At 34.3% G+C, this 24622-nt stretch overlaps 1 protein-coding gene across 1 annotated transcript in view; it reads right to left on the bottom strand.

Annotated features, from left to right (window-relative positions):
* The window catches only part of Vwa8 (von Willebrand factor A domain containing 8), a 396504-nt gene that overhangs the window by 242771 nt on the left and 129111 nt on the right, over positions 1–24622 (bottom strand). The window contains exons 15-17 of the mRNA XM_077795206.1: positions 13714–13882; positions 11895–11972; positions 6751–6866 (exon numbers count right to left, since the gene is read on the bottom strand). Coding sequence (XP_077651332.1) covers positions 6751–6866; positions 11895–11972; positions 13714–13882 — 363 coding nt within the window. The remainder of the gene's footprint in view (positions 1–6750; positions 6867–11894; positions 11973–13713; positions 13883–24622) is intronic.

Below are 24622 nucleotides of genomic sequence, written 5' to 3'. Positions count from 1 at the left end.
TCTATTTGTCTTCCCTTACACAAATACAAAATAAATATGAAGAATACAGTTTAACAATGGATCTTGATATCTGATAGAGTAAGTATACCCTGCTCAATCTTCGAAATTTCCTACACTGTTTTTGGAATTTGATTCTTACATGTCAACTTTGAGGTCTGTGAAGGTATTTTCAAAAACAATTCGCACATGGATCAGTGTATCCAGGAGGAAGACCCAACCAAATGGGTGCCTGGGTGGCACCATCCAATAGACTTGGGGCCCAAATGGAACAAAAAGTGAAGAAGAAGGAAGCCTACACACATGTGCAAGTTGGATTCTTGAGCTGGTGCATTTTTTTGCTGCTTCTATCACCTGTGGACATCAGACTCCAGCTTCTTCCTTCTTCCAATGAGGACTCACACCTGTGACTCTTTGGGGACCTTCTAGGACTTTAGCCTTTGACTGGGGTGGCATCATTGTTCTTCTTGTTCTGAGGCTCCAGCTTCTTGGACTGAGTAGCTACTGATTCGCTGGCTGTCCAGCCTGGGACAGCCACTGTGGAAATATCCAGCCTCTGATTTTGTAAACTAACCAAATAAATCTCCTTTTATAATTTAAAAAAAAAAAGCTTTTCAAATGCACTATAACCTTGTGGGATTTTCATTAAATTATATCTGTATTTCAGTTCTGGGGGAAACAGTTTTAAACTAATGAATCCTTCCTTTCATGTAGGTATAGCTTCCCTTTTAAGTCCTCTTTTGTAAATTTCAATAAAAATTTGTACTTTTCTCCTTAGAAGCATTACATACTCAATGACTAGATTTATTCATAGGTGCTAGAGTACAGGAATGTTACTGAGTACAGTACATAAGTAGCCTCACTAAACTTTATTTGTTCAAATAATTTACATGTATTATCTTTGGATTTTTTTGTGTAGTCAATGATATAATCCTGGGCAAATGCACATACTAAAAATATAGAAAGATGATATTCTTGCTCTGTTTCTAATTCTAAAGAAAACATGCCAAGTGTTTTGCCAAAAGAATCAGCTATAAATTTCTGGTACATATTCTTTATCAGATTAAAGACTTTCCCAACTATTCATGATTTACTAAAAATAAACCTGGTTTACTAAGTGATGTTTGTTTTTGCTTTGGTTTCATTTTGGATTTGGCTATTTGATTTTATGAAATACTTTTTCTTTATCAAAATAGTATCTTTTCTCAATAATATGTTTTAACAGTGAAGTAAGAATAGAATTTTGGACCTTCTTCACATTCTTGAGATAATTCTGAATTTTTCATAAGTTTTAGAAGTGTAACATACATTTTAGATAAATCAAAACCAGGTACATTTTAATAAAAGCGAAGTGAAAAGAGAAAACCTCAGAAATATCATCTTTTTGCTATAACTGAACATTTTTGTCCCTTCTAAAATTCACATGTCAATACCCTAATCTCCAACAGTGAATTTGTGCTAACTTCTAGCTGGGAACACCTGTAATCCAAAGCTACTTGGGAGGCTCAAGTAGGAATACAGCCTGGCAATATAGTAAGACCCTGTCTCAAAATTAAAAATAAAAACGGCTGGGGATGTGGCTCAGTGGCAGAACACCCATGGATTCAAACTCCTCCCCCACCACCCAGTGCAGGAGGAAAGAAGGAAGGAAGGGAGGAGGAAGGAAGAAATTGGTTAACTTTAAACATTATCTCATGTTTATTTTTTATGCTGATTTTTTTCTTTCATTTCTACCTATGTTGCATTGATATCAGTTTTTCTCCGTTTGTTCATTCTAATCCCATAAGATCTATTTCCATACTTTTTTGTGGTTACCCCAAATTTATGCGTGCATACTTGAATTACCAACTACCAAGTGATTTGATACTTCTATTCTCTTCCTAAAAAATATAACTAAGGGCTGGGGTTGTGGCTTAGCAGTAGTGTGTTCGCCTAGTACATCGCAAGGGTCTGGGTTCAATCCTCAGCACCACATAAAAATAAACAAATAAAATAAAGATATTTTTAAAAAAAGAAAATAGAACTAAGATATTCATCTTTTTCCAGTTTCTATAGTCTCTTGTTTACTATTGGTTTCACCTTGTTGTTAAAATTTTCCCTATATTATTAATATTCATTTTTATTTCTTTATTTTTCATAATACATTTAAATTTCCCATAAAAAATTTCCCTATATTATCAGTATTCATTTTTATTTCTTTACTTTTCATAATACATTTAAATTTCCCATAAAAAGTTTCCCTATATTATTAGTATTCATTTTTATTTCTTTACTTTTCATAATACATTTAAATTTCCCATATATTTACCTATTTCTTTTCCTAATATTCTTTTTAAAAATTTGTTCTTTTTAGTTTTACATGACAATAGAAAGTATTTTGACATATCATATGTACATGAAATATAACTTCCCATTTTTGTAGTTGTACATGAAGTGGAGTTACACTGAATGTATATTCATTTGTGAACATAGGAAAGTTATGTCCAATTCAATCTACTGTGTATTTCCATTTTTCAGCCACTACGAATAATATTGCTAGGAACATATATGTACAAGTTTTTGTATGGACATTTTAAAATTTCTCTTGGCTAAAAATCCAGGAACAGAATTGCTAGGTCCCATGGCAACCTCAAGCTTACTTCATTTCTTATACCTGAATTGTGATATTTTCTTCTTTTCAAGTTTAAATAAAAAAAATTATTATTTTTTATTATATTTTTTCACAATTTCTAATTTGGCAGAGTGAACAGAGAATATTTACTTCAGTTTATCTTGCTTATGTTTTTCAATGGCTTCTACACTCTTTAATTCAACGTTTTAAAAATATTAGTGTTTTAAAAGAGATCCTTTCAGTTTTTGTCTCATATAAAAGGAAAAACATGGAATCACTCTGAAATTACTTCTTTTAATGTTCTCAAATATCTATCCAAATAAAACATCTGATGAAAATCAATTCCTTAATTCTTTCTCACCTTTATTAAAAATTTTCTCACATTTTCTATGTAGATTGTATGACTATTAGTAATAAGTTAAATTTTGCCAGTTATCAACATCCTCAGATGCTTTATTTTATTCATTTGTTTTTGACAGTAGTGGAAATTGAACTCAGAGATTTGTGTACGCTAGGCTCAAAGCTCTACCACTGAGCTATATTCAGCTCTCTCAGATGCTTTAAGATAGTTGATATTAGTTCTCCAAATTTTTATCACTGTTGTTTATTTACTGGATTTACTCTCGTATTTTTTTAAATAGAGGAAACCGAAAGTTGATTTGATTGCCTACCTATATCTTACAGGTCATAGAATTTTGGAGGTGTGGCTAGTTAATTCTAACATATTCATACTACTGTTTTTCCTTGAGCTTCAAAGTTGTTTACACTGCTTAGTACTCAGTGTCAACTTCTATTATCTCATATTTATAACAAATCCTATCTAAGACAAAATATTGTTTAGGTAATTACACTATCTATATTTTCTTCAGTTTATAACTCAAAAATAGGTGACTGAAGACTTTTTTCAAATTTTCGTTGGAAATCTCATATTCTAGTTAAAGGAAAGGAGTCATTTTTGTTATGTCTCAAAAAATTACTCTAAAGTCAATGGAGAGTCTCAGTTTAGCTGGATACACCACAGGAAAAACAAATTCAAGTTGCAACATTAAGGAGTTTAATTTAACTAAAAAAAAAAATTGTCTATTACATTAAAGAGTTACAAAGGACCATTTCATATTATCCTAAGCCATAAATAGATTGATTCTCTTTTAATTCCTCTAATCAAGGAATAATGGACAATATGCATAACTATCATAAAAATGACAGCAATAGAATTTGAAGGATGAAAATATTAGAACATATGAAAAGGGTCTAAAAGAACACTCTGGGCCTACTGGGATTGTTTTTTTTTTTTTAATTTTATGTGTGAACCATGTGCACTGGAGCTATAACAGGTCTGGCGCTATGCGCTGATTGGGCTATAAGTGTTCCTTTCCTCTGTTCTGCCTGTGATCCCACACAGCACCTGAGATGGGTATGATTTGCCAAGATGTCAATCAATCTGCTGACCACAAGACATCACAAAGCAAGACTCCACCTTTGAAATATTATCCCCTGCTTTATATTGTTGTATAAAAAGTATATATATTCACACCATTCATGTCTTCATATTCATATATATATGTATATATATTTAGGTTAATGATGTTTATCTCATTCCACCATCTTTTTCTTACACCCCTTACTCCCTCTCTTCTTCTCCCTCTCCTTAGCTCTATCTAGAGTTTGTCTAATCTTCCCATGCTTCCCCTCCCAACCCTATTATGAGTCAGCCTCCTTATATCAGAGAAAACATTTGGCATTTGGTTTGGGGGGAATGGCTAACTTAGCATTCTATTCTCCAAATCCATCCATTTTCCTGCAAATGTCATGATTTTATTCTCTTTTATTACTGAGTAATATTCCATTGTGTATATATACCACATTTTCCTTATCCATTCATCTACTGACAGACATCTAGGTTGGTTCCACAGTTTAGCTATTGTGAATTGTGCTGCTATAAACATTGATGTGGCTGTGTCCCTGTAGTATGCTGTTTTTAAGTCCTTTGGGTATAGATCAAGGAGAGGGATAGCTGGGTTAAATGGTGGTTCCATTCAAAGTTTTCAAAGGAATCTTCATACTACTTTCCATATTGACTCTAGCATTTTGCAGTCCATTAGCAATGTGTGAATGTGCTTTTTCCCCACATCCTTGCCAACACTTATTGTTCTTTGTATTCTTAATAGCTGCCATTCTGACTGGAATGAGATGAAACCTTAGAGTAGTTTTGAATTGCATTTATCTAATAGCTAGAGATGTTGAACATCCAAATGCTTCTTTCTTTTCCCTTCTATAAGAGTTTTACCAGGGGTAACAATGTGCACACTACATTGCATCTCATAGGCTGTTTGCTTATAAATCCAGCCTGTGAAAATTAGTTTTGAGAGAGAAAGATTTGGCTTAAGAGGGAGAACACATTATATATCTTTCATGTCTTGTCTGGACCCTTGTCGCGGGCCATCCATGGGCTCTATGTGTGAACTATGTGCATTGGAGCTATAACAGGTCTGGAGCTGTGCGCTGATTGGGCTGTAAGTGTCCCTTTCCTCTGTTCTGCCTGTGACCCCACACAGCACCTGAGATGGGTGTGATTTGCCAAGATGTCAATCAATCTGCTGACAACAAGACATCACAAAGCAAGACTTCACCTTTGAAACATTATCCCCTGCCTTATTTGGTGAAAAACATTCCATTGGATCTCCTTTGTGGGTCACCCACCCATAAAAATAGATTCCTGGTACACGCTCTCTTTTCAGTGCTGCTCAGGGTAGATGCTGACCCTAAGGTTGCAGAGACATCCTACCCTCGACATGAAATCTACTTCTGTGTTGTGTGATTTCTTGCCATTTTCTTAGTTAATGTTGCAGCCAGCTATTTTGAACCCAGCTCATCTTGTCAGTGTGGGCAGCTGTTGAGAGACCCTTATAATGAATTTGAGCCCTTTAATACAGGGATATAATACAGGGATATTATAGGGATATTTATATCCCTATAATATAATATTATAGGGATATTTATATCCCTATAATATAATATTATAGGGATATTTATATCCCTATAATACAGGGATATAAATTAACATTTTCATGATGTACCTATTGAGACAGTGAGCACAAACCAATCTGCTTATAGGATGACTCAAACATGTTGTAGGTATAAAAAAAGATGCTTCCTGATCATACCTAGTATTGGACTTATTGTGAAAATATATTTGGTAAATAATATAGTATCCAATAAAACATTTTTTAATATTTCAAAAATATTTTATGTGAGTCAACATAAAAAAAGGAAAAAAATTAAACAAGACCTAATATCAACTTAAAAGAATAAGATTTGTATTCAAGAAGATATTTTATGTTAACTGGAATTGTTCTCAATCTTTTTTATTGCTCTTTTAAAATGGTTTCATGAAAAGGTGATTCTGTAAGAAAATTCTATAAGTCAATATTTTATAATCATTCCCCATTGGTATAAAAACTATTAGTGTAGACTTAAAACATCTTAGTTTTGTTAAAATTAGAGAAGAGGGCAGTACTATCAAGCATGGAAAATCCCAAGGCAAATTTGCAAGGAGATAATTAAAATGCACAAAAGCCCCAGCTCTGAAGACCTATGAACCAGCATTCAAGTCTCAGACCTCTACTACGTGATCTGAGCAAGTGACTCAGTTTTCTCATCTGTAAAATACTTCTTAAAATTGTTTAAAATTTGGGGCTGGGGTTGTGGTTCACTGGTGAAACACTCACCTAGCACGTGCAAGGCCCTGGGTTCGATCCTCAGCACCACATTAAAATAAAGGTATTTTGTTCAACTACTACTAAAAAACAAATATAAAAAAATTGTTTAAAATTTTGTATTATTATTATTATTTTATTTTATTTTATTTTTTGGTGCTAGGAATTAAAACCAGGGCTTCATACCTGCTAAGCTTATACTGTACCACTGAGCTTCACCCCCAGCCTTGTAATTGTTTTCATGTCCAAATAACATAATATATTATACTAAGTAAATTCTAATGACTGATGACTAGGCTGATATATTCATATATTCAGACCAATACTTTTTATGAACCTGTGAATGTAGACTATCAATTAAATTTATGTTGTGTTTTAGCAAAGATCCAAAGACTTGAAGTCAGTGTGAAAGAAGAGTATGGTTACCTGGAAAGACAAGCTTTTGTAATAGCATTGTGAAGATTTTCATTAGGATACTGTGACAGCCGACGAGAAATCCGCAACAATTGTCGAGTAGAAAGTGATGCTGCCAAGGACTGTGCCTATCAAAAAGGTAAGGAAAGTCTGTTAAGAGACCTGCTTCAACTTATTAAATAACCTTTAAATGGGTATCACAGCAGAATTCATTACTCCTGAAGGATAAGGCCCAGTTTAAATTAAATATGCACTGTTAATGAATTACAAATAAAAATTAAAAAATCAACTTGCATTTTAAATATGTGTAAAGGCAATTTTTTCATTATAAAAAGTATCAATTCAATTCAAGTTATTTTAATTGTGCTAAGTGCTATATTCATATATTGGGGTGGAGGAGAGTGAATAGGTGAAGGGTATTATACAACACAGGTCATACCTGTCTTAAAAATAATTCCTATGTACAAATGACTATTTGTTTCTCTTTTTTTTCCCCTAATTTGTTAAGGTATTCTAAAAATTCCTAGAACTTTAAGGAAATCTCTTGTTTCTGAACCAGAGAAAAGGAGTTGTGGAATATTTTAGGGTGCTGACCACAGATGTGTAAATCAGTTTGTTATCTTGTGTGGCAGCTTGATGTTTGAAATCCTTCCCCTCTACTGTCAGAATAATTTCTTTTTCTTTTCTTACTTTCTCAGATTCCACTCACAGAGTTGCTCCTGTTGAACCTAGGACATGATAAGTGCTCAATAAACATTTGCTGACTTGAACTTGAAATTCTCTTGGCAGATACCATAATATCATGATAAAGTTTATAGGCTTTAAGTTTGATAAGTCAGACTCTTCATTAACTGTATGAACTTCACAAAATTATTTAACCTTTCCAAGCCTCAGTTCCTTCATTTTTGAAATGGCAATGATAATACACTTACCTTTAAGGTTGTTTTGAGAATTACATTAGAAAAAGATTTTGAGGCATTTAGTACAGGTCGGAAAAATATGAGTGCTCAACAGGTGGCAGAGATCATTAAAATAGTTACCCTCTTTACAATGAAAAAAAAAATCAGAGAGATGAAAGGGATAGGACATTACCATAATTTTAATGAGCCAGATTGTTAATGGCCTAATTCTCAACTCAGATCGGCAATGTTAGGAAAACAGTGATTTCTACTGAAAACCAGAGAAGGATTTTTGAAGCAACTGGACCTTTGGGAGGGCACACCAAAGACAAGAGTGAAATGTAGTAGGTGACAGGAGCACTAACATGGCTCAAAGGGCCTAATAAAGGAGATTCTGTAAAATTAATAAAAGTTCAAAATAGATAAGGGGAGAAAGCCAAAGACACATTTCACATTAATTTTCTTGTTCAAAGTTTTCACCTAAGGTCATCTTTGTAAGTCCCAAAGAAGAAAAATTTATTGACTATTTCCTTCCTCACGAACTTCAGCTTCATAAGATATTGATCTACTGTTATTAGTACATATCCTCTATTATACAACATGTTCTAAATTTCAAAGAACTCATTCACAAGCAAACATTTGGTGCATCCTTGTTTTCAATAAATTTGCATTCTAGACATAGAGACAATATTTAAAGATAAGTAACCATAAATTTCAATTCAAAATAGCATGTAATTTAATGCTAAAATAAGTGGAACAGTTGACAACTGCTACAGTGGCTTAAAATGTTCCAGTAGGCAGGAGAACTGCTACAAACAAAGGCATGAAAGCAAATGGAACACAAATTCATGTAAGCTGTGAGGACATCAGCACAGCTCTACTATAGAGCCCTGCTGAAAGGCTTGTTCTCAAATATCAGACACTCCGAGGAGTTTGACCTTATTCCTAAACAAAAGGGAACTTTGTGCAAAGAAGTACCCTGATTTTAGAATCAAATTATCTGGCTTAATTCCTGACTTAAATCAGCAGCCATATGTAAAGTAGTTGAAGGACAGAGAGCCTATAATCAGGAAACAGAAAGTTACTTCATTAATCTGCCTATGAAAAGATAAAATCCTATACTCCAATTATGGCAGCAAACATGAAGAGAAAGGATGCAACAAGTATCTCAAAGGACTTTCCAACTGAGAGGAACTAAGGATAAGATTCAGCCAGTATGGCTGAAAGTATCAGAGGCTAGAAATAATTTAGAAATCCCCATCCTTAATATCTAGCACGATGAAATTTTCCTATTTTAATCAAGAAAAAGTTTAAACTCCCAACAGAGGCTTCTGATGACAAGAATCTTATTAAACCCTCAGGTAACTTTCTAGGATATAACATTTTAATCTCATTCTAAGCATAACACAGAGTTCAGACTTCACATTTAATTCTAGTGATCAGTGAGGATTTCTCATGAATTTGAAGAATAACAACTCCTTCAGTTGATGGAACCAAAATGTTTTGCAATAATATGCAGTGTTGAAAAAAATCGGAACTAAGCTATCTGTTGAGCCATTTACATGTTGAATAGAGAGTCTAGTAATTTCTGTTCTCATATTTTTGATTAAAAATTGAGAGTATACTTTAATTTAAAATTCCTAATGTATTTAACATTCATAATATCAAATTTCTAACTACAGTTTTATCTGTAGAAAATAGGATGAGAATGAGAAGCATTAGTTACCATGATTATGTAATTTAAAAGCACACCAAAAAGGGTTTTACATGTTAACATGATTATTAGTACCCAGCTTAAAAATATAAAAGATCTTATCAGAAATTATTAAAATAACCTTTCTTTCTCCTGTTGAGATCACAAGTCAAGAGAAAAATGTAGGGGTGATCAGCTAATAAGTAATTACTTAACAAATTCATTGATTCATTCATTCATCAAAGATTTAAGTGTCTACTATGTGGCAGGTACCAACCAGCCTGGGAAATAAGAATAAAAGAATAAACAAGACCCAGACTCAAAAAGTTCAAGTATTAATTGGGGATATAAAAATAAAGTTTAATACAATGGCAATGTCTCAATATCAGAAGTATACACCAAGTGTCATGAAAGCAGATGAGAGACAGAGGTTACTTCTGCCTAAGGAGGATGAGAGACCTGACAGAATAGAGTATCTGAGGGACAAGTGGATGGGAAGAAAGCATATTTCAGACATAATACAGAGCAGAGTAGTGGTAGAGTCAAAAAAAAAAAAAAAAACCAGGAAGAAGCCATGTGTGAACAGAGCTGAGGGGGCTTCAAAAGAGGTTGTAGGAAATGAGACTGGGAAAAAGGAGTTGTCTTTAATCTGTGGACAAAGAGAATGAATCTCCTAATAGTTTTAAAGAAAGGGAAGAACTCCATAAACGGATTGAGAAAGGTCATTCCAAGGACAATAAAGAAGACTCATTCATTCATTTATGTAACAGATACCTGTTGAATACCTACTGTGTTGCAGGCAAAGTTCCAGATTCCGGAAATACCACAGAGAATAAAACAAACAAAAGCCAATGCTGCTGTGGATAAAAATCCAAGTGAGGGAAAACAGAGAACAAAAAATAATTGACTAAAACATGTCTATTGTGTCCAAAGGTCATATAAGTCCTCTGAAAAACCTTAAGGTAGGCAGAGAGATAGGAATAAAATAGAGAAGAAATTTAAGAAAGCTTTACTTAAAAAGTAACACCTGAGAGAATATGACATTTAAAAAGTAACACCTGAGAGAATCTGAAAGGTGTGAAGGAGTAAATGTGCAGCCATCCGGGAAAGAGACACATGGGCAGAGGAAATGTCAAGTAGCAAAGGCCTCGAGGCAGGCACTACTGTGGTCATGGAATAGCAAAGAGATCAATACAGCTAGCTGAAGAATGAGTAGGGGGGAAAGAAGTTGGAGATGAGGCACTAGATGTTAATTAACAGGAAACATGTGACATCTAGAAAAATGGTCCAGGGTCCCCCAACCCTAAGCCCTTCCATTCAAAGGTATCCACATCATAATCTCTGGAATATGTGAACATCACTTTTTATGACAGTTTTCTTTGCAGATAGGATAGGATTTTGAAATAAGGAGATAATTATTTGGTGAGCCCTAAATGAAATCTTATGTAAGAGGGAAACAGAGGGAAATTTGGCACAAATACACAGACAAGGTGACAAAAAGATGGAGGCAGAACTGACATGATGAGATCACAAGTCAAGGGGTGCTGGAAGCCACCAAAACCCAGAAGAAGCAAGGAAGATATTCTCCCCTGGAGCTTCCCAGGGTACAGCTCTGTTGATGCTTTGATTTTGGATGACACTGATTTATAAATTTTGTTGTCCACCAGACAAATTTCTGTTCTCTTAAGCCACCAACTTATGATAATTTGTTATAACAGCTATAGGAAACTAACAGACAACCCCTTGATGAATGAATTGTTGGTAAAGAGAGCAGTAGAGAGGAAATAACAATATCCCAGGAGAAAGACTGTGAAATCTGATATGAAACAATTATTGACAATAGATCAAAGAAGAGATATAACATTTAAAGATGCTAAATTGGTGAAATTTACTTTCCTATTAAAAGAAGACATAAGAAATGCAAGGAATTAAAAATGTCAAGCTTTCTAACTTGGGTAATTTGGTAGATTATTAAAGGAAATTAAATTGGGAACACAATTTCAAGGGAAAAGATAGCTTAGTTGTACTAGATAATTTATAGTAATCTCAAAGTTATCTAGTTGAAAAGTAAAGAAACTGACATTTTTAAAGCAGTTACTAAAGAGGAGATTCTTTACATAAATTTTAATGTTTAATCACTGCAACCTTCTTCTGAGATAAATGGAAATTTTGCCATTTTACAGATGAGAACAGAGTTACAGAGTTAGAAAGTGATAGGACTTTATGTTTTCAACATGCCATCCTGGGATAGAAATACAAATAGAGGGGGTTGGGTGTGGTTAGAAACAGGACACAGCTATAAGAATAGATGCTGCTGCTCAGTGAAAGGTATGAAGGGAACAAAGTAGAACCCCAAGAGTCCCAAATATTCCCATAAAGTAAAAAATTATATTCTCTACATGAGCCACAAAGATATGGAAAAAAATGTTAAAATCACTGAAATCGTAGTTAAACATATGTACAGGAGAAACCAAAGATAAAGGCTAAAAATGCCAATTTAACAACAGATTTTAAAACAACAGCATGTCAACAAGAGAACATCCTTTGGCAAAGCCCAGACTTACCGTTGGATCCCGGGTCTCTCTGAGTTTGTGTGTAAATGATAACAATTTATTCAAGGCTTCCTGAGGAATATTTGGGACCTATTTTATGAGAGAATTGAGGAAAATCAGAAAAAATAATTAGGATATCTGTTCAATTGGCCAGAAATGATAACTATTTAGCAAATAATATTAGAATTACATTTATAGAAAGTACATGATTATTAATTACATACATAGATCATGAATCAGTATGAAGCTACTCTTCTCCATATACAATTTAATCACCAGCATAAAACAAAACAATTAATGCAATTAAAAACTGACATATAGTGTAACCATTAAACGTTTTCATTTCTGGTTTTGTTAGTTTCATTGTGAATTTTAAACTCTGATTTAGGCATTTTCATTACTAAAACAAAATTGCTTTATATGTGTGTGTTTGTCTACTAAGAAAGATAAGATACTATTGTGTAAAGAATGCTCAAAGTATCCTTTTTTCTCAAAAAATTTTAATCATCATACTTGAGGGCCATAATCAATTCAGGAGAGCAGCTGCTCAAATAAAAGACATTAATTGCTTTTAACTATTATAAACCTTAATGTAACTAAATATCTAATTTAAACTATAAGAATTTAATCAATAACTTTCAATTTTTAATTTAAAAGGAATAGAAATGATGTTACAATGATGATTGGCATAATACAACCATTTTGAAAGTACACTGCTCAGGGTGTCTTGGGTCACTTAAGTAAATGGAAGTTTTTAGAATTTTAATTCTATTCCTTACATACTTTACCTTATTTATTCTTTAAATAAATCCTATGGTGTAAGATGTAGTATTATCCCTATTTTCAGGTGAGGAAACTATGATTGAGTAATTTATCCAAGATCTAGAAGCTAATATGTAGTAGATTTGACATTTAAGAGTCAAGTTGCTGAACCCTAAAGCCTATACCCTTGTACACAACCATGCTCACAATACCTAAAATTAACCATTTCATTCTGGTATTTCAAAGGAAATGAATCCATTTATGAAAAATGTTCATTTTTAATTATCTAAAACAGCACTCTCCAATAGAAGTTTCTATGATGATGGAAATTTTCTTTATTTGTGCTAATACAGTAGTCAACACATCCCACATAGCTACTGAGTACTTGAAAGGTGACTAAGAAACTGAGTTTAAAATTTTTTGTTTAGTGTGGCTAAAATGCTATCACATTGAATAGCGCAGTTCTAGAACTACAAAGTGGTAAACACAATGCTTGGTTAGGGCAAACACTTCAATAATGGATTACCCACATATCAGAAGCTACCAATTGACTAGGCAGGTAAGTGTAAGATTATAGTCCTGAGGGAACCAGAACTACTTAGTATTTTCTCTAAAATCTAAGGAACTAACTATATATCTGGCCTTTTCTTACAGTAGGAAGTTAAAATAGTCACTTCTGACTGAACATAAACAGAAAGGAATTGCAAAACTCTGCATAAGATAGGGGAAAGGTGGCCTCAACCTGTGGTTCTCAAAGTGTGGTCCTCAAACCAGTAGCATCAACTATCACCTGAGAACCAGTCAGAAATACAAATTGTCACATACCATCTCAAATCTACTGACTCAAAAAACAGATGGAGCTCAAAAATCTGTGTTTTATTGAACCCTTCAAATAATTCTGAAAAAATGTTAAGAGGTTAAGAACCATTGACTTATAGTATTATATGAAAATATTTGGAAATAAATGTAGAGGAAAAGACAAAATGCCCCATTCTGCCCCAGCATGTATTAGGGTACATTAGAAAGAGAGCAGCTATAGACATTAGGCTATCACTGGCCTTACTCTTACCATTTCCTTAATGACTTGGATTTCTTCACTTTTGACAAGGGGTTTCATGTAATGGAAAAAGAACATGGTCAAGAATTCTGGTCCCAACCACTGCTGTGTTGTGCTTCCAATAACAGGGGGCTCTGCCAAGGCAATGATTCTAAAGGAAGGGTGTATAGGAAAAATGGATCTAAAAAGGAAAAATAACAAGAAAACATAACCTTTCACATTAGAGATTAGGTCATGGTAATTGGAGTCTAGGCAATGATAACCCTGTCATACTATTAATATCCAAATTGTTATTCAAAGAATGAGTTTAGAAAAAAAAAGTCAGGGTATCCAAAGATCCTAAGATTAAGAAAAATAACATAATTACTAATACTAATAAATGTTGTACAATGTCTATTTACGAAACTCCAGTCCTAACACAAATCACTGCTTGTAACGTGTTGTTATGCCTTCAAAAATCTTTCCCTGAAGTCCCTTAAACTAAAATCCCATTCAGTTCATATTAATTATCTTTATCACATTTATATTAATCATACTCATTCTCTTTCTTTATTTAAAATCTCCTCAAAATCTTCTGTCTTGCAAGGAGGCCACTCTATGTCAATCAAAGAAAGACCAAAAAGCATAATTCAGGATAGGAAGACTTTTTCAAATACAAAAAATTAAAGCAGCTGAAGGGGGTTAGATTAAATTTAAACTTTAGATCAGCAAGAGAATACTTAGGTCTTAAAAAGGTAAAGAAAAATAAAAAGGAGGAAAAGGGAAGATACTGGGGAATGAAAAAGACCAAAGTAAATTGTTGTATTGTGTGCATGTTATGAACATATAAACATGAATCCCACTATTATGTATAATTATAATGCACAAAAAATGTCTAAAAAAAGCAAAGAGAACCAAAGCTTAACATAATCCATTCTTTTGGCATCGTTATAGAAATGTTACAATTTTTAAAGTGATGTTCTTAAAAAATCTCTCTTAGGAAAATTGAGAAGGCATATAAACATTTTAGTACACATAGAAGAAAAAGATAAGACTTCCCATGGCTAGTGAAATAACTTGAGTTGGTTGTAGATGAGAGATAGGAAACCACTTATTACAATCTAAGCATGTGGGAAATATTGTCAGGTTTCATCAATTCTACTCAAAAACCCATCAGAAATATTGCTTTTAGAGGGTAATATAGTTAATGCTGAGGAAAAGTAAATAAAAAGTGAAATACTTGTCAAGAATTTCAGAAAAAAAAAACAAAAAAAATCAGTATATAACTATATTTCAACATTAACTATTTCACTGGTACCTGAATTAAGTGATTAGGTTGCCAGACTACTGGGAGGTAGGACATGTAAAAAGAATCAGATGAGTTCTTTGAAGAGTTCAAATAAGAGGAAGTCATATCAATACAGTGGGTATGTCTACCAAGTCCTTCACTACATGATCTGTAATTTTAGAGTACGTAAATCACCTAATAATTTTAGAGAGCATAATTTTTAAACCAGAGAAAGCAATTTTAGAAATGGCCATATAGAAGACCTGGATGAATTCATAAAAACTACCTGATATCCTTTCATTTATCTAGGTTTAAAAAAAAAAAAAAAAAAGATGTTCCAGCAGGGCCTGAGGAATGATCTGTCCCAAAAAGTTGTTCTGGGAAAACAGGGAAGGATAACAACATGGATAGTGCCTGAAAGTCCCGAGGACAGCATGGTCATTCAGGATTGCTAGTAATTAGTAATATACCAGAAAATGGGCATGGGACATCCTGCGATCAGAAAGCTAAAGAGGCAAGTTATTTCATTTTCTATTTTAGCTAAGTAGTTTGTTATAATTCAGATCACTCTGCCTCAAGGCCCATCAAGATAACATCCTTGATCCTTCTGACTCCTAATGGGGACAAAAAAAAGATGGGAGACACAAAGCCTGGTTTGGATGCACAAAATTAAAGCTGTAGATGTAGATTTTTACCTAAGATAGTGAGGGATAGCAAATCAGGGAGTTAAACAAAGTCAAAATTCAACAGGTAGCCAGGCATGGTATTGTGCACACATAATCCCAGAGACTCGGGAGGTTGAGGTAGGAGGACTGCAAGTTTGAGGCCAATCTCAGCAACTTTGTGAGGACCCTGTCTCCAGATAAAATAAAGAAAGGGCTGGGTTACTGGGGTTAAATCCCCAGTACTGCCACAAAAAAAAAAAAAAAAAAAAAAGGAAATCCAACAGGCAAGGCAAAAAGGAAAGCCCAATTTATATCATTAAACTAAGAGATTAGGAAGCAAGTACTATGAGAACAAGGGAGGTGGCCTGAATTTAAATAAGGTGATAGAGCCATTGCCTGAGATATTTACTGCCTGTGGCTTGCTCTTTAATTTTGATTCTCACAAGGTACTTCAGTAAGATGGCCAGATTTGGAGGGGGCATTTCTGAGACAGCTGATGTGCTGGGCATAGAAGGCTATTCTGACAATAAAAACAACCACCAAACTACTAAATAACAGGATGAGAAGAACCTTTTTTTTTTTTCCTAGGCTCTCCCCACAAAACTTCCTTACATACAAATAGGTTACATAGAGAGTTATTTCCTGAGTTAGATTCCCCAAGTCTGAAAGTTAGAGAGCAGAGGTTTTACCATGGACTTCAGAGTGACTTGACAAACCACTGGTAATACTAAATCGGAAAAAACTGGTTCATAATTGAAAATAAGGAAACAAGCACCATGAAAATTTAAAATCAAAGTTAGGTTTAATTTTACCAGAATTTAACAATGACAAAAACAAAACAACAAATAAAACAAAAAAGATGCTTACTTTCACATGGGCATTATTTCCTAAGGATTAAAGATTTAAAAAGCAAAAATGTATTTTAAGAGGATTTTTAAAGATTTAAAATATTGGGGTCAACATTTGAAATATTGGGGTCAATATGTTTGTAGACAGAGGTGTTTCTTTAATTTTTTTTTTCTGGTACTGGGGTTTGAACCTAGGGGCACAATACCACCTAAGCCACACCAGCCTTTTTATCTTTCTTTTTTTTTCTTTTAAAACAAATTTTTTTTAGATGTTGATGTATGTTTATTTTATTCATTTATTTATACGTGGTGTTGAGAATCGAACCCAGCACCTCACACATGCCAGGCAAGAGTTCTACCACTGAGCTAAAACCCCAGCCCCTTAATTTTCTAATTTTGAGACAAGGAAGACAGAAAGTTGTCCATACTGGCCTCCAACTTTCAATTCTCCTGAGTCTCTGTGATCGTCAGTGTGTGCTACCATGCTCGGCATAAATGTTTGTAGAGACTAAAATACTTATATAATTATAGTTTCCGAGCAATAAAATGAAGCAAACTACTGATACACAACATGGATGATCACAAATAATTAAGTTGGGTAAAAGAAACAAGACAAAAAAGAATATATACTGTGTGATTCCATTTACATAAACCCTAGAAAATACAAGCTATATATAGTGACCAGAAGAAGATCCCTGGGGATGGCAGAAGACAGTGAGAATGGGCAGGAGGAAGGGATTACACAGGGGTCTGAAGAAACTTTGGAGATTATATATGCACTCAATATCTTGATTGTGGCAATAGTTTTGCAAGTATATATAAATATCAAAAATCATCAAACTGTACACTTTAAATAAAGTTTATGACATGTCAATGATCCCTCAACAAAGATTTTAATAAATAAAAAGGCACTGATAAGCTCCCATCTTTTGAAAGACATTATATAGCATATTTTTGCTGAATTTACATATTAAGGCACTTGAAAGAATTATACAGAAGGTTTCTATAATGACATCAGTCATGGGCTGGAAAAGGATTTTTAAGTTGGCCTTCCCTGCTGTTATACTTATGGTTCCATTTCAGAACCTAGAAGTTGCATAGTTCCATACATAGCTCATATTTCATTTTTTTCTGTGCAACAAAGCAAGTTGCATAGACACATTTCTAATGTTTCCTTATACCATACAAGATCTAGGGTAACACCTGGAAGAAAGCAGATGCCAAACAAATAAATGACAATATAAATTATTGTCAATTACCAGTACTACAAGAAACTTTTTTTTTGGGGGGGGGGGAGTGCCAGAGATTAAAATCAGGGCCACTCGACCAGTGACCAGCATCAATAGCTTTATTTAGTATTTTATTTAGAAATAGGATCTCACTGAGTTGCTTAGCACCTCACTTTTGCTGAGGCTGGCTTTGAACTCATGTTCCTCCTGCCTCAGCCTCTGGAGCTGCTGGGATTATTGGCATGCACCGCTATGCCTGGCTACAAGAAACTTTTTGAAGATCTTTGTGACAAGAAAAAAACAAAGTGATAAGAACTGAAAATAATGATCTCCTATATTACCCGTATCAAAAGGACAAACTGAGAAAATACATAGCAAATAATTATACCTACATAGACATAAGTTTTCAAAATTATTCCTTGTCCATTAAAAAATATACAGGATTATTTTCAAAATAAAAGTTTCTATTGGTCTTTTTTTTTTTTTGGTATAAAATCCTGGATCTATATTGAATTTGGTTAAAAATTTACACAGACAAATTTGCTAGCAAAAAAAGATGCTAAAATTTCTGGGACATAGGTCCTAACTATCTTCAAACATGGGTAAGAGTAAAACAAAAGGGTACAGAAAACCTAATTCATTAAGGACTGTGCTCAAATGTCCAATTACATTTCATCAGTAATCAATGAAGACAGAGGGGTTGTAAGCTGGTTTTAATGTTCAATAACAAACAATAACTGTAAAATATTCAATGAAAATACAAAAATATTAGAGCACATCTAAATACAACCAAGGCAAGGCCACAATCTGTATTGCTTCCCTGAGATAACCAGAAGCCCTTTCCTGGTGAAATGAACTATTAACTCATCTCTCTCATCCATGCTCTGGCTATCAGCAGGAAGGGACACATTTAGCAGCTGGTAGTATTTAGCAGCTTGTAGTATCTGTACTCCCTCCTTCCCCAAAATAAGTTTCTCTCATGAACGGAAACAATTCTATTGTGGTTCTTATTTCCTGCAAGCAGTGCAGGCAGGACTGATATCTAATGTATGTGGCTATCACTGTTTTTCTAACCACCATATCCAGATAATTCCTAGGATCTTGCAACAAGAGTTCCTAACATTTCTAAAGGTTGTTAGGCATATAATTACCTGCTAAGAATGTAAAAGGTTGTAGAACATTCTGGAAATGATCAAAGTGTATGATCCTAGGTATAAACTAGTAAACAATGATGGTTGGCAAAGGAGTCAAATATAATTATTTAGAAAGTGGGTTTCATGCTATGAAATTGAAAAGGATTGGTAGCACACAGCCAGCAGCTCTTAATTATGGAATACTATGTTATCAGACTTGTCATCAAAGGGCACCAAAATATTCCTAATTAGTAAGTTTATGTGAAGAAATGTTGCTAGCACACAAGGCCACTCAAAATTTTGTTAATAGAATTAACTTTACCTATGTTTTCTAAACTTTATTCCAGGTTAAGATTTACTCATTCATTCAAAATTACTCCCCAAATAGTCTACTTTGTGCCACATATTTTGACATGAGAAACAAAAGGATGAGGTACAGAAGCAAGACAGAAAGTCCTGATTATATTAAAGTCCCAGGTTCGGGTTATTTCTTCAGTTTCTACTGCATCTTTGCCTTTCATTTTACCATATGAGGTACTAATAAATTCACTTTTGCAACAGTTTGAATTTTTTGCTACTTGTAACTAAGGAAATCTTGCCAAATACAATATTGGAAACTGTTCCTATCTTGAAGCAGAACCATGTATCTAAACTTACCACATTATGCCTAAAAGCAAAGATGCTCTTAAACCTTCATTGGTCTAGGAAAGAGTTACAGTAATATCCCAGAAGGCTTCACGGTGGAGGTGAGTCTTAACAGGAGTAACAGAAGTTGGCTACACTGGTCCTGAGAGATGAAGGATAAAGCAGCATAGAAAGCATATATAGATGTTGGCCCTGGGCACTGCAGGTGATGAAAATTACTGAAAGATTTAAAGAGTGATATAATCAAATTAATTGCTGGGTACTGTACACATCTAGGCTAGGTGTACGAAGAGGAAGTGGCTCTGTCCACTAAGGTCAGGAATTCTAGAGGAATAGTAGGTTGGTAGAAATAAATTCAGATTTTCTCCACAACACCTCAGGGAAGACATTTAGTAGTCTTAGGACAGACAACTAAATTGTAAAAAGAGATTTTGAGGAAAGCTCACTGTACCAACAACAGGTAAGGATATAAGAGTGACTGGGACTGTCCAAAGAAAAGGTTTAGGGGAAAACTCTGGGAAATGCCAACTTAAAAAGCATTTGAAGACTTCCCAAACCTAACAAGACAGTTTCTAGTCATTCCCTCTCCTGTGTTCATGGTCCCTTGTACAGACCTCTACTCTAATATTTAAAAGCTACATTGTAATTATTTGTTTGCATATCTGTCTGTCTTCATATGTGGTGCAATACAACAGGAAGTGACTATATCATCTTAGAGTTGGCATTCAATAAATATTTAACCTGAAAGAGTGAAGTAATGCCAATAGTCAATAACAAAAGCTTATAATATCCAAATAAGTCCTACCAAATCATTAGTCTGGGTATTATTCTAATCACCTGAGTACCCAGAGAGTACTGACTCTAGAGATTGCCTCTATGATATTCTTGTTCAACAAAATTACCCAATACTGTAGTTGGAACAAAAGCTTTAAAGTTAGGAGTTATTATACCACAGATTAGTAGAAGTTGTTCTTAGAATCCTGATGCCCAGAGGTAGGAGATTTATTTTTATGCAAGACTATGGAAGCTTAGACAACTGCAACTGACATACCATCCCAGAACACCCTCCCCATCTCTCCAAAACCCTTCCCCTTTAAGAAACAAAACAAAAATTTTCTTGTCATTCTACTTTTGACCTTTTTCTCTATCTTAAAATCTCCCATAAGGAAACAGAGCATTAATAAAAATAAAATAAAGGTTGAGTTTGTTTAAATATTATAAAAATAGTATTCACATTGCTGAACTTTAGTTCTGTGAATAAGTACAGAAGTGAAATGATAGACAATTCAAGTCATGAGTTTCTAATTTGTAGCCAAGAGTGACATATTAGATATGGACAGCATATAAGATCAACTTATGCTAGATAACAGATTGTGTTACTCACAAGAACAATTCATGATGTAAATTAATTTGCTGAGTACAAATTTCTTTGTTTTTATACCATACTATGTCCTTCTAGTCAAGCTGTTAGGTAATAAACACAGTTATAATAAGCTGTTATATAATAAATACAGTCCTGAAAGAAATACTGCCAACTAACTGACTTATAAGAAATGTTGTAATTGTAAAATGTTATAATTGTAAAAGAGAATGTATTTATTCAGAGAAAGGCAAAAATAGTTTACCAAATTAAATCAAGCTTAACCAGGAAAAGGCAAAGAAATTTACTAGTATCCCAAACCATCAGAATGAAGCAGATTCTGTAACATGGCAATGTTTAACAACAAAATAAAGAGATAACATTTTAATATCATAAGAAAATATTGTTTCTTGGATACAAAGGAGGAGTACTGATGAGGAATGAATAAGTTGGTAGAGTGCTTCCTCACATGCACAAGGCCCTGTGTTCAATCCCCAACACCACAGGAAAAAAAAAAAAAAGAATAACTCCAGATAAGTGCTTGTCGGAATACTCTGTTGGAGAAAGGTGAAACTGATAGAAGATGTAATTGATAAATATAGGACTACCTCAATATGCTGAGAGATTTTGACATCAGAGGAAGTATTTGAGATGAAAAAGTGAGATATACATAAAAAGAGGGTTTAGATGTGAGATGTCTTCCAAAAGCTCATGTGTGAGACAATGTAAGAAAGTTCACAATGAAATGATTGTGTTATGAGAGCCTTAACCTAATCAGAGCATTAATCCCCTGATAGGGATTAACTGAGTGGTAACTGTAGGCAAGTAGCGTATGGCTGAAGAAGGTGAGTCACTGGGGACATGCCTTTGGGATATATATTTTGTCCTCGGAGGGTGGAGTGCTCCACACACACACACACACACACACACACACACACACACACACACACATTCATGTCTTGTTCCCAGCTGCTTTCCTCCACCAGACACTCCCAACAAGATGTTCTGCCCTATCTAAGCCCTGAGGAATGGAATTAACCATCTGTGGATAGAGACCTCTGAAACTGTAAGCTTCAAAATATATTTTTCCTCCTCTAAACTTGTTCTTGTTGGGTCAAAGAAGTGAAAAAGCTGACTAAAACACTTTTTTATCTTTTTATGAAAAAATACTTGTCTCCCCACTCAGTGCTCCCAAAGTACTATTGTACAAATCTCTATTCTAACATGCAAAACTGGATTGCAATTATTTATATCTCTCTACATATGCAAATAATTACTAATTTTAGGGAAAAAAGAGGTATGTATAAAGGAGAAATGATTATAGTATACTAAATGAATCACGTGTATATACTCTTATGCTGTCATAATTGTGTAAAAATTAGACAAAGTTTTAAACAAAATTATATAACTCTTTAGGAAGAATGGGTGGATAGAAAGACACAAAAGAGACAGTGAAAGAGCCAAACATTAATTATCTATGCAGAAAATCAATATGTAATTGATAACACTAAAGAATAAATCAAGAAATATCAGTAGAACTATTTTGAAGTCTAAGGCAGGAGGATTCCATGCTTGAAGCCAGCCTCAGCAACTTACTGAGACCCTGTCTTAAAATACAAAGTAAAAAGGTCTGGGATGTAGCTCATTGGTAGAGCACCCCTGGGTTCAATCCCCAGTACTTCAAGAATAAAAATAAAGAAAAGAAAGAGATACCAATGAAAGCATATTGTTTAGTGACAGAGGTAAATACCAAAACAAAGAGTTGAAAGTGGTGGCCTTTAGGAAGAGAATAGAGGGAAATGAGAGGCTTTCATAGAATCAATGACAGGGGACAAGCATTTTTCATAAAACACTATCAGGTTCTAGTTTCAGTGCCTGGTTAACACTAGTAAATAGTCAAACAAAAAAATTTTAATGAAAGAAAGCAAGTATTGCTATGATTTCTCTCTACTTTCCCTCCTCTGGAAATAGAGGTGAGCAGGATTATGTTTGTGAAAGAGAAAAAACTGAACAACACAGGTAGAAAATTTTGAGAAGAAGTACTACTGTGGAATGTGAGCCAAACCCAGCATGTGATGCTCAGGGCCACTTTGTTCCTTGTTTTTATTTGTAAAACTGCTGTGACCATAAAGGAGAACTTGGGTTCTTTTCAGAGAAAAGAATTGTCATTTCTTGGACATTTGGTGTCAAGTAAATGAACCTGATGTCTTAAGGGAAACTTCCAGGCAGATTTGCTGTGAGCTATTGCCCAGTTGCTTTTATTTATTTCTCTGAAAATATGAGTTCTTTCCTGACTTGTGATTCACATGCAAATAATATACAAACGCCAAATGTTATCAATCAAAAGTATGAAATGTTGGGCTGGGGACGTGGCTCAAGCGGTAGCGCGCTCGCCTGGCATGCGTTCGGCCCGGGTTCGATCCTCAGCACCACATACAAACAAAAATGTTGTGTCCGCCGAAAGCTAAAAAAAAATAAATATCAAAATTCTCTCTCTCTCTCTCTCTCTCTCTCTCTCTCTAAAAAAAAAGTATGAAATAAGAAGGATTTTAGAACTTAAACCCTCAACTGGACCATTTTCTGGGCTACAGCAATTTCATAATGTATGCCCTAGAAGCATAAGCAGCTGTATAATCAAGTGAGATGTTTAAAAACTTATACAAAGATAGTAAGGAATTCAACACTTCCCCCTAAGAAAACATTGCAAGGAAATTTTAAAGCAAAATTTCACTAAAAATTTAAACTGTGGCAGCAAGCCCTGTGGGGGCTTATGATATCTTTCACTTAGATTTTTTTTTCAGTTATTAAGATTTTATCACATTTGTATTATACTCTCACTTATCTTTCTCTTTTCTCTCTCTGGTGTGTGTTTTGTATACATACATGCACACATGTATCTATTTTTTTTCTTTTTTTTCCCCATGAAACATTGTGAAGTAAGTTTTATATATATTCTACTTTATCTCTAAAAATCTCAGAGAGCAAATCCTAAAAAGGTAATATTCTCTTATATAACCACAATATCATTGTGATACTTAGGAAAATTAGTATGAATTTAACATCATATAATATATACACAGTTGATATTTAACCTTTCCTACTTGTCTTTTATAGCTGCTTTCATTTTGTTTTCTATTCCAGGATCCAATCAAGTCTCACCCATCGTATTTATTTGTCACATCCCTGGAAGAAGACTTAGATAAGCCACACTGGGTTAACACTGTTATCAGGTGGCATCCTTCTTGGGTAAAACTGAAGACTTCCTAGGAGAATGGATCCAGTTAATTGTGGGTCCAGCTTTTGTTTTGCTGAGGGAATATATAGAATGAGACCAAACTGAATTGGTAAGACAAAGAGGGGGCATTACTTTGTTAACATTGTAACAGTGGTCCACTTTGTGCTTTGGGTACAGCCCTTGCTACTCTGCCACTGTGACTTATTTTCTTTCTCTTCCTCTCTCCCTACTCCTTCCTGATCTCTCCACCTCCCTAATCTCACAGGGGTGGGGAGGTGGGGGTCCGCTGTTCTTTCCCATCCTAAGCAGAATTGTCTGTCCTTGAGTGCATATCCACAAAGTCATTCAGACTTGGGATTGTACCACAAGATCTCAAAAATGACTATCTCCCAAATTAACAAGTGAATCACAACTCCAACAGAGAATCCTGGTATGTAGCCTTTGAATCACCTCTTTAAAAGCTCCCTGCTGCCCTTGATGGGCAAAATCACAGCCTCCTGGACAGGAATCCTCTGTATTTCTCTTTTGCTAGCAAAGCA

Source organism: Urocitellus parryii, chromosome 2, assembly GCF_045843805.1.
Source record: "Urocitellus parryii isolate mUroPar1 chromosome 2, mUroPar1.hap1, whole genome shotgun sequence".
Taxonomy (NCBI): Eukaryota; Metazoa; Chordata; class Mammalia; order Rodentia; family Sciuridae; genus Urocitellus; species Urocitellus parryii.
This window is presented reverse-complemented; position numbering and strand designations above follow the sequence as displayed.